The following is a 12,149-nucleotide window of genomic DNA, read 5'->3' as shown; positions in this document are numbered from 1 at the left end:
AAGTACTGATATCCCTAGTGTCGTACCATAGATAAAGATATAGAATGAAAATTAATAAAAGGATAAGACACAAAAAAGATCTACAAGAATAGAAATCTCTAATTCCATTATATTAGAAAACTTTTGAATCTAACTGCAAAACCAAACCAAAATTTGTGAAATCATAATTTTTGTTTCAAAATTTAAAAATACATCACTACCCGCCTATCTTCGCCTATAAAAGATACCAATTAGCATAATTTTAATTAATTAACCTGTTTAGCTTTGAACATATCAGCAAATCAGCACCTGAAACATAAAAGTTCCTTGAAAGTCTTTCTTAGTATCTCCAAAATAGAAAAAAAGCTTTCTAATGCTAACAACCATGAAATTCTACATCCATTTAAATTTCTATATAGTAGTTGTTGTTCTTATTGTTGCTGTCTGCCACAAAAATTAATATGAATTGAAACATTTTGTTATATTCCCACCGTCACTTTTTAAGTATTTTGCAGCACTATAAAGGAGGTGAATGGAAGCTTAGTATGTTAACATAAATCTCAAGATTAAAAGTTTTAGGACATGATATGCTAACCATTGTACCTTTTGGCTTTAAGAGACTGGAGGCATCTTTTGAGGAAAAAATAACTTGAGAAAAAAAAAAAGATAAAATAGAAAATAAAGGGAGTAAGCCTCAAAACGGACAACCCGGATCCGAATTTTTGGATTAGAACCGGATTATACATGGACCCTACCCGAAGGACCCATTGGATCAGAAATGTTAGCGATGGACCTAACTCGATCCAATCTTCTATTGGATTGGATTTGAGTGCAACATTACGACCCGAACAAGTAACCGGATTAGATTAGAGTCACTCATAACCTGGTCCGACCCAATCCATTTGCACCCCTACCCAACAGCCACTTATGAAGTTGCATTATACAGAGAAAAAATGATGAAAAAAATAGAAAATTTGGAAGACTAGCATTCTCTTTATTTGTATGATCACAACTACATATCACAAAACAAGGAGCTTGAACCGCAATACTTTCATAGGCCAAGAATATGATCTTTGTGACAAGACTGGTGTGTAACTGCAGCATATTCTGTTCCAGTCCAACTAACGGCGAACCCAAAGCTCACGGACCCTTGGTCGCGTTTTACAGGCTTTACCGGATAGGATTTGCAATAAAATTGAATCGCCCTATCAAGATTAAATTCAAATTTACAAGAAACAAACCTTTCAAAATGCCGCATACGTCTTGCGAAGCAGTAAAGAACAGAGATGGAAGTTTCGACCGATCACATCTGAGTGCTGTTGGTTGGCGTCAATCCTCAATATTTTGGTCTTGACCGTCCGGCTGTCCATTTCTATCGTTTCCATAATCCATCCACGGAAGTAGCGACTCTAGGAAAACGATTGCAGCATTGCGACCAGCAACCTCACGCGGGGCACGGGCCCTCTCAGGAATGCCTTCTCGGTCGCCATCTTGCATCTCATGCACCATCTGGGGACCAACCATGAACTGCCGTAGTTCTTCAGGAGGAATTGAAGGTGTTGTATCGGAGAAATCTGAAACCATCAGATGTGAATACCTGCCAAAAAGGGAATAAGATATAAATAATATGCTAAAAATTAAAGATCAAATCTGTCATTGATACAAATTGGTTCAGCTAGATTTAACCCGGCGCTATAACGATAACCGAGTAACAACTGCCTAACCAAAAAGAACATTGTCTGCTACTCGCACAGAGACAAACAAGGGATGCTAATCAAACTGAATATATACATAACTCAGCCTACAATAGAGCATCATTTGTATTTTTGTGCTTTGCAGATAAGGTATATTAATATGACTAAGGAAAAGGCTTGTATTCTCAAAAAGTGTTCTAATTAAACAGACAGGATCGGTATGAAGAGACTTGAATCCTTCAAATTAGCCAGGGTTTCACAAAAATACTTGACATCAGATAATAATAATTCAAGGGCGGAAAGGAAAAGGGGGCATAAAAGGACTTACTCATTCTTCTCCGATGAGAATGCCTCCTTCCTCACACATGACCAATCCCTGGCTTCACTGCTATTTTGTTTAAGAGATTCGATCACTAGCAGAGCAGCCTCCTTCAATAAATTCTGCAGTTCTGGAAACCTCCATATAAGATAACTCCGTTCCACGTATATATTGATCAAATGCTCTAAGGACGGGCTTCCTGCTTTTGCTGAGCCAAAAAATGAATTTTTGAGTATTTGTGCCCATACTGAATCCTTCAGAGGTGCCTTGGCAACTAATTTCTGAAGCACCAATGGGTGAAGCATCAAGGCTTGCTTCATAAGATCACTTGACGTGGCTTTTTCAGTCTGTGCAGTATCCTCTTTAGATGCAGCATCGCGCTCGAGATAAAATCGAGCAACAGCAAGAGAATATGAGAAATTAGGGAACAGCCACAAAGAGTTATCACTTCTATACTCCTCAGCAAATTTTTCCAACCACTGATACTCCTGAGCCCTCAGCGAGAAGTAATCAACGCAAAATAATGCTCCCATTGGATCATCAGAATCTAGTGATAGAAGAAGCTTGCAGACCTCTAGAGCCGATCGATGACAGCCACGTCTGTCCATGTTCTTCATGTGGTTGAAAAGGGCTGAGAATAGTGGTTTATTTGCATCATGACTGTATTTTAACTGACAATTACCTTGTAGTGGGTTAAACAATGGATGCCATGCACACTCCAACGCAAATAAACACTTCCCAATTGCATCAGCAGATGACTGATGCTCTCCAGAATATTTGAAAATCTCACCAAAGGTCAATAAAGATTCAATATGATAAGGATAGTGCGCTAAGATACTTGCAATAGCATTGAGGTCATTGGCTGCTTTCGCAGCTTCAAATGCTTCTTGGGCATGACCATAAGATGGGGAATGCACATACCTACAAGACACATTAAGACTATTGGTAAAAGACGTATCTTAAGACATCTCAAGGAAAAATTTAACAGCTAGCATACTTGCAACCAAAGTAACACCAGCTTGCATATAATATGGAAGATTTAGTCCAAAAGTCTCTTTCCCTAGCGACTAGAACATTTAAAACACATCCATAAATCTAGATGGATAGGTAAAATTTGATGCAAATAATACCAGTCACTTTGTCCTTGCACTATCTGAATATAGTTCATAGATGATAGAATCTGCTATGGGTATATGATGTCATATATACCTCAGCATTTCATAAAAACTAGTCAAGATTATAGCAATATGTCAGTTACATTTCCCAGATACAACAATTTCTTATTAGTCCTTGCCATGCATGTGACATTAGCAACATGCTGTATAACCCATGTTGATGGATTGATGTAAACCATGCTGTAATGAGCCCATGACAAGGAATTATAAGGAGGCAAAATAGTAATGTATGAGAAGCAGGATTTTATTAGCCAATGTCAAATAATTACACAATATTACAGTTAAAGAAACTAAGAAAAGAAACATTAAATACACCAATCAACTAGTGAGTGAAGAAGCCAATAATTTTAGAAAAACAGTGGTAAATATTGAGGAATCAAATATGCAGAGTTTGCCCAGAATACAATGTCCCACAAAAAACAGTTTTCTCCTTATCAGTTAAAATCCTGTGCACGATTCATGGAGAGGGGCTGATGCATGAACATGATTTACTATATGTTTTCCACAATGCTATTCATGCCTCGTATATGGAATGATTAGAATTATGGTTTCTACTTGGTGATTTTCTTTTTTTGTTTTTCTGTGCTAGCAATACCTAGGATTTGAACACTAGACCTCCTCCAAGGGCAGGTCCTTAGTGGTGAGGTGCCAACCAAGCTAATAGCTGTTGGCATCTCGTTGGTGATAGTTGCTGCAAGCTTACAAAACAAAGATCAAGATTACTCAGGATATTATATCTTCACTTTTTTATGTGAAAAATGAAGTTTTATATTATGGATCATAGAAAAGATTGCAGAGGTTTGCATCCATTATGGTTAAAATTCGATAATTAAGTTGTTGGGGGTTATAATGTTGTACATGGTCATAATTGTACAAGGTACCTAATATATCATATTGTTAGAAAGAACATCTGGAGGAAGAATTTCATGAGGTCACCATAACACAGTTCATACGGTTACAACTAACATAGTCACTTTTTTACATCCTAATTTTTCAAAGCAATATAAGAGTTTCATGACGAGCAAGGAGTTTAAGGCCATGGTAAGTTGTAATGATCCTCTATAGCTAATAAATAAGAGGTTACCTGAAATAATTCTGGTGATCCTTTGTTTCTAGAAGTTCCATAGACATAGATCCATCCCAACGAGGCCAATAGATTGGTGGAGAAATAAGAATTGTCTTCCTTGGATTGTGGACTGCACGCCTTCCACCACGTATCTGCCTTGAGCTGCCACTAGTATGATGATTTTCAAAAGAGTTGACAACCTTAGAACCAAATATTTTTCTCAGTTCATTTTCAGCTTTCAGATATCTGGGATCCACAACTAGAACAAAAGATGTGCCATGCTTCTTAGTATCAATTGGAGCCTCATCGCTCACTGCTTTGATATTCTCAGGTCCAATCTGAGGAGAAGGCTTTCTGCTGATAGACAAATCTTCTAAAATCAGATCAAGTGTTTCTTCTGCTTTAGGTTTTCGAGATGCTGATTTATCTTTGTTTTTTTTCTTCTTTTTCTTGGATTTACAGTTAGAAGCTGGATCTACATTTGAAGAGTTCGTAATCACAGGGTGTTCTTGTCCATTGGCATCTTCTAGTTGGTTTCCACCAGCAACTTCCCGTTCATCCTCCTGCAACATAAATTTGAGCATCCAACATAATCAAGTTAACAGACACACCAGATATTTATCAAGTATTCATACTGAGCCAAGTATACCAGAACACAAATACACACATGTACAAATAAGTTATGGTTTATGTTCAATATTGAAGCTAATCAATCTATGTTATTAATTAATTCAATTCAGTTCCAGATGGCCTTTGACCATTCCATTCTGTTTTTATTTTCCCCTTTGACTTTATGATACATACATCCTACATGCCAAATAGAAGGTAGTAATCGGATGATTATCTTAAAAGTTGAGACTCAGTGTTTTTTTAGATGTCAAACACCATTATCAGTAATTCTGTTCATATTTCTCTGTCACACGATTTTTGGGTATTTGCTTCCTAATTATTAAAAAAAATCCTTTCCTTTAGTTCCCGCTGTCAGACAAAATTAAAAAGGTGCAGCTATGAGATGATTATGAAATTAAATCACTAAAATTATAAATAATAAAGTTCTTTCTTGATTAAGGACCAAACCTCTGCATAAATACAGTATGTCAGATCTCAATTACCTATGTGAAGCATTCCCATTAGAGTTAAAATGGCTATAATATATCTATGGTAAAGTAATAGTGTTGCAAGCATGGACGATCAAACATGAACATGTCTGAAAGTAGTTATTTCTTGTCTATGTAACCCAAAAGCAAGATTTTAACAGAATCAAGGAACTGCCCTTGATTTTAGGTAGTGTTGGTCAATGTACAGAATTTTATGAGATCTAAAAATTGTGGAGGTACCAGCAAAGTACATATTGTGATATAGGTGATATGTATTGTAACATGTAGTGTTGGTTAGCATGATTAATGGATTGTAACAGCTAATGTTGATTGGTACGATGTTGCAAGATTTGCTTTGTACTGTAGTATAATTCAGATGATGCCTTTTGTCTTAATGTTGTAGATATGGTGTAGCATATTCGTCTGCGCTTATCAATACAGTCATGTGCATCTAGGAGGAAATGTCTTGTATAGTTAATTAAAACGATCCAAGACAATTATAAATGCTTCAAATATAATAATCTTTACAATAAAAGCATTCAAAACAGATAAGAGTGGAAACAAGCTTAGAGTACGGTTTAGCTTATCTCATGCCAATCATAGCTAACTATTTATCAAAACTCGACTCATTATTTTCAGTGGACCCCAAAGGGCATTATAACTAAGCACAACAAGAAACAGTCAGGGGCCAGGTGCAAATTGGATCACCTCCATGTAGCAATTAATTAGCACAATGATATTCTGTAGACAAGAAGAGGCAAGTGTTGGCACTACTCTACAAATTTACAGCATCAGGTGCACAAAGACATGGTTTTGATTCCTCCCTCACCCAATTTCCGTCAGGCTCCCATCCATCATAGCTCTCAAAAGAAACAACAATTTACTTTCCTAATATTCAGCTTAAGGTGATAACAGAACTTAAAAGCGATAATGTAGCACCCTAAATTTCAATAGCTCTGACCTAATATTCTTGCCAGCAAGTCATTTTTCCCAACAAACAGTATACAAAAGAGTGAACAGCTAAGTATTTCAAAAGGTTGTGCCATTACATTATATATTAGTTTGATGACTAATAGCTAAAGATACTATCCTCAGTAGTCGGTACTATTACTGTCCATAAGTGGCATGTAAGCAAGAAGCATTTCTTATACCTTGGCTATCCAAAGCATATGACACTTATCACACATGGAAGCTTCTTCTAGCAGGCATTCACTAAGTCAGTCATATATCAGAGGACCAAAGGCACTCATGCGAATTCCGCATGCACAAGTCTGCATTTTCCAAAAGTTTTGCACCTAAGGCAGCAGAGAAACTAGGTACTCCACTAACAACTTCAATCCAAAACTGAGGTACTTTTTTCTGGTGTGGGTAGCAACCAGCAAGCTTCATCTCAAGCTCCATTATCACTGAATTTGCTTAGGTACACCAAATGTTTAGGATAAATTATATAGGTCATAAATTTCTAAAAAGTATAAACCATGCTATTCTACAGCAATTGGCTAAATAAAGCCATAATTCCACACACAATTTTGTCAGCCTATTGTGGGACCAAAGGTCTTAGATATTAAAATATCTTAGAAAGTTCTAGAAAATATCAGAAGATGACTAGAATCAGAATAAAATTTTTCAGTCATACATCTCATACATTTCAAGTAATATAACTTCTAGAATTCATCCATTACAACTGACCAACACAAGGACTTTTAAGTCTTTAATTATAAGTCTATCCACCTAATCATATCTGAAATTTTTCTATGTATTATATTATGATATAATACCTATCATGCTTATTAATGGTCATGAGGTTGCTTTCATCAATGCAAATACCGTTTATGCTTGCTATCATCTAGCTAATATACCATTTGATGGATGAATATTCTCTTTGTTGATTTCAGAGTTATTTCCTACTAATCAGTGGAAACATCATTGGCCCAATTTGTACATAGTAGACCACATTCAGATCTTATCCAACATCACATGCAACACAAGCTATGGAGACAAATTTGATTAAAATAAGACTGAGTTAGTACCTTAAAATTCTCCATCTTCATCCCTATTCTACACAAGCAATTTCTTACAGATTGCTTTCCAATCTTAGTTACATTTTTCCAATCTACTTTAAAATATTAGCTGGAATATCCATTAAAAATTCACTGGCAAAACCTTATTTAATTCATCGCAAGAATCCTTAAAACAATTGCAAGTCCTTTAAACTTAAAGTTGCAAGTTAAGACCTACATACGTTAACCCACCCAAAAGCCAAGTTGATGGTTTTACCCTTTAGTTTAAAAATATCCTAAGGAATCTTTTCAAGCAAGGATTCCACCCAAAAGCTAGACAAAGTTCTATTTAGATAGCATCATAAGCAATAGTCATACTTCAAGCTGATGGCTTGTTGAAGCTAAATTGGGTGCAAAATGATGATCCTGTTTCTCAACCAGAAAAGTGGGGAATCTATGACAGGAGAAGCATGGTTGTGTGCAACTTTTTCAATTGGTAACTTCAAAAATTAATATGTGGTCTTTGTTTCCAACCAAAAGAAGGCTTTTAAGGGTCATTCATTTGTATAGGGCTCCTTGCAACTACGCACATAACTTAGTCTATAAAGGGGGAAAAAACAGACGGAGCTAATATACAGCTGCTTTTGCCTTTTCAAAAGCCAATGCTATATTCTAGATTTTTTTCCATATTTGCTTAAAAAAGGGCAATATTTAGATTAGATAAAATAATAGTTCAAGAAATTCCACATTGTTGAGACCTCTTCCCACAACTCTAGCAAGTCTATTTTCAATAATAAGTACATAACCTGAAATAGAGCTAAGGAGAATTTGGATACAACAATTATGAAAACGAAAGGTGCCTAGCTCTCTACCCTAGAATTATAGAACCTTCTAAAAACTTTGACTAGACTTTGAAACCTATCTTATCACCCTCACTATGATCTCACATCATTTTGTTCCCACCATACAACCCACCCCATCCATGTCCTTCTAACAATGAGCAAACATCATAAGCAATTTCAGTTCATACTCCCATATAATATTGATAAACTAAATCAGAACCACAAAAGGAGAGAGAAAAAGAAGTAAAGAGAGAGGAGGTAAGCCACAAATACTTTCACCAATCAAATATGTCAGCTTGACCAGGATCACTTTCTTAAAGCATTTAGAACAATTTCTCTAACAAAATCATTAATAAACTCAAAGTATTGAGTTCAGACCTTAATTTACACAATTTCTCACCCTCCACAAATTTCAGGGACAAAGATCATAAACAACTCTCCATCCCTTGTTTCCTCCGTACCAAATGCATGGGAAAAATATCATTGCATCCTTAGTTTTAGGACATAACAATCAAAAGTTTCCATTTTAAGCACTTCTTGAGAAGCAATGCCTCTTCTATCAGACCTCTGAAAACAAGGCACCATATCCTATACACCGTTGCTTTAAAGCCCGTTAGCTTTCTTGTCACCAATTACATTTTCTAACATCTTAGTTACCGCCCTTTTTTATATAAGGAAAAATTTGTAGGGAACAAATAACCATTTACAAATGAATTCTTTTCATGCATACTCACATAACACAGATCCAGAGGATGCCCTTAAAGGAATTGAGAAGTTCAATCTTATCCCTATTAACTGGAATCCAACCTTTGCAAAATAAATTCCTTTCAGGCATACTTGCATAATGTGGCCTAAATTGCATTTCTTGATATCAAATTTAAAAATGGTTTATTGGAGGTAGGGGGAGTAGAAAGAGAATATTTTTTTATTTTTGCTACCAAAATGACATTCACAGCTGATGTTACTCCACTGAAGACCTCATGCCAACAACTGAGTTCACTCTCCTATCCAATTCCAAGTCCATTCAAAACTCTCAGTCACCTCTCAGATGCCTTTTTCACATGTCTTAGGATTGCAAATTCTTATTGCCAGTAAGAGAATTTCACCTATGCCTAAAATAAATCATGAAGTTTGGTAAAAGATATCCCAAGAGTGAAGTTCTGAAATTGAACTCAAATTCTGTTATAATGCTGAAATCTCGAAAATAATTCAGATTTAGCATAGAAAACTCTTCATGAGATTGAATATTATAATCTAGAGCCAAATCCCCAAGCCTCGGAGTAGAAGAAAGGAAGAACGAGTAACTGAAAAAGATGAGAACAAATATTGAAAAAGAAGAAAACACACAAAAATTCCCTCCATTTTCCATCTACTGATCGTGACCTCATCCTACAATTAAAGGTCATAGTAACCATAACAAAACTCATATAATCTTAACCATTCATTTAACCAAGTTAATTATGATCCTTATGATGAATTTATGACTAAAGAAAACAAGAAATATGCGTATATTTGTACTTTAGCACTTCTGGCTACCATAAATGGGTTAAAACTTAAAATTTACTCATTCATGAGTCTAACAAGTTCCAAAAGATGGTCTCTCACTGTGCACCCTAAAAAAACTCATGCGTAAATAGCTAGAATAGATGCCTGGATATCATATTAGGACATTTATAATCTACAGTTACAATTAGAATCAAAAGCAGAAAAAGATGCATAATTAAATTTACATGTAACTGCTTATCTGACCTAGACCCCGGTCTAGTACTAAGATCGACCACTGAAGCAAGATAAGATTGTGGTCTTCAAAATTCATCCTCCAATTTCATGTTATAAAAAACAAAACCAGCAACAAAAAGACAGAAGGCCTAATGACCAATATCACCTAGACACCTCTTACTTCAATCAGCACTATGAGAACATCTTTGCATCTCTCCTAGTTAGCTTCTCTACATTTTACAAAATCATAAAATAATAAAAATGGTACACTGCAAAGAGACTAAAAAAGGTAAAACTGCATTTAAAAAAAACAAACTCCAGGCACAGCAATGCATTATAAATGTCTTTAACAGTTTTCACTCGTGCATTGCACAGTATAAGTGGACAAATGGACATTATACAGATCATCAAGGAGACCTCAACCTGCTAACTATTCTTCTCATATGGCCTACATTGACAGCCTTACCCGTCCCTCAAATTGAATATTGCATATGACTGACCTTGCTAAAACACAAGCTTTACTCCTTTTTTGGATTAACTTGCATTTTGCCATCCAATGAAAATGAAACAAAGCCATTCTCGAATGAACAATCTCCTAAACATCCAAAGGATGGATAAACACTTAAGAGCCTGCTGTGCACATTCAGGATGTACTCTAAATCTACTCATATGACCATTATGTTTGCAAATCCAACACCCCACCCCCTCCCCCGCGCCCCGACCCCAAAACCCCTTTTAACAAACTTGAATATTGGCCTATCCTTGCAAAAGAACACAGAAAAATCAACTGTCATCAGACCTAGGTCACCGTATCTTTATTCAAATAGCCTTAAGAAGAGATGACCAATATTTTGGTAGTCCCGTCTAAGATAACATAAAAAACAAAAGAAAGAAAGAAAGAAAGAAAGAAACAAAAACTCATCTTTTTCCTTGTCTTTTCCACCATTAATCTTCAAGCGCAATTAACATGATCTAATCAACCCAAGTTTCACCCCCTCTATCTTCTCTTTCTAGTCTCCCACCCATTTCTCTCTTTACCGCTAAGCCTTTCTGCTCTTTATTAAATTGACTTGAAAACTTTAATTCCGTCGCAAGATTAGACACAATATCTTCTTTCAAAAAAAAAAAATCCATTTTTGTCGATCATATGTCTCCATACTTCATTCAAACCACACAAATTCCAAAAAAACCATGCTTAATAGATCATCCGAAAAAAACGCAAAGAAAGCCCCACAAAAAAGACAGCTATTCCAATTCAAGAAAGAAGGCCTTAATTGTACCAACTATAGATCAAGAAATCCTCGTTTCTGGGTAAAGCCAAGCACAGACCTGGTCGTCGAGGAGATCGAAGGGGTTCTTGGAAGGGGCAGCGGAGACCGGAGAATCGGTACCTTGTCGCTGCCAACCGGCAGCGTCGACGAGCCCCAGATTGACGCTGGACAGGCCAAGCTCTTATCCTCCTCCTTGAGGACTCTCCTCAGCGATCGGGGACATGGCTCCCCCACCTCGATCAATTCCTACTCCCTCTCGGCAGCGGCGGAAGCTCCCGTGGCAGTTAGGGTTCGTCTCTCTCTCCCCTCTCTCAATCTCTCTTTTTCTCTCCCCTCGAAGAGAAGAGAAGAGACGGGTGGGGCGTCTGTCAGGTCATACTTATCCCGCTTTAGAAAGCACGGCCGATATTCGGCTAGTCGGTTTATATCGGAATCGGGTAAAAATAGATAGCGTTCGGCACGTGTGAGGCACGAGAGTAAGAAATGCGGCCAGGAAAAAGGTCACAAGGGTTGTAAATTTGTGGTGGGGTAGAATCGTGGGAACCATAGAGAAGCATCTTATTGACGGCTATGATCTTATTGTTTGTTATTAATTTGTTGTTAAGATACATAATTTGATAAATAATTGCTGAAGTTAACTAGCTAACACCAAGAGAGATTAATGATCGTCATTTGGTTGAATAGTATGATTGAAGGTTGTGGGTTTATTTAATTCATCTTTTCTTTCATTATGTCAACTAGTTCAAATCCCATTTGAATTCATAGTTGGGCACTTAATTTTTTTTTCTTCAACTTTTCTTTTCTCAATTGCACATTTTAAAAAAATTAAATATAAAATAGTGTGTAACAGCTAGAATGGTTGGATCTCTGATAAATTTTGATGAGGTAAGAGTTCCAATTGGTAATTAAAATAATTGAAACTTGAGTCACATATTTGAGTGTGCTCATCTTGGCCGGGTTTTCTCTTTCTTGTTATCAGGAAACAAC

General features: G+C 36.4%; 1 protein-coding gene across 1 annotated transcript in view; it reads right to left on the bottom strand.

Annotated features, from left to right (window-relative positions):
* Window positions 1–936: 936 nt before the first annotated feature.
* LOC120111510 (transcription factor 25-like) overlaps window positions 937–12,149 on the bottom strand; it is a 17,810-nt gene continuing 6,597 nt past the window's right edge. The window contains exons 2-5 of the mRNA XM_039128653.1: window positions 11,221–11,326; window positions 4,252–4,796; window positions 2,002–2,913; window positions 937–1,576 (exon numbers count right to left, since the gene is read on the bottom strand). Of these exons, the coding sequence (XP_038984581.1) occupies window positions 1,309–1,576; window positions 2,002–2,913; window positions 4,252–4,796; window positions 11,221–11,326 (1,831 nt within the window). The 3' untranslated portion in view covers window positions 937–1,308. The remainder of the gene's footprint in view (window positions 1,577–2,001; window positions 2,914–4,251; window positions 4,797–11,220; window positions 11,327–12,149) is intronic.

Source organism: Phoenix dactylifera, chromosome 1 (assembly GCF_009389715.1).
Source record: "Phoenix dactylifera cultivar Barhee BC4 chromosome 1, palm_55x_up_171113_PBpolish2nd_filt_p, whole genome shotgun sequence".
Lineage (NCBI taxonomy): Eukaryota > Viridiplantae > Streptophyta > Magnoliopsida > Arecales > Arecaceae > Phoenix > Phoenix dactylifera.
This window is presented reverse-complemented; position numbering and strand designations above follow the sequence as displayed.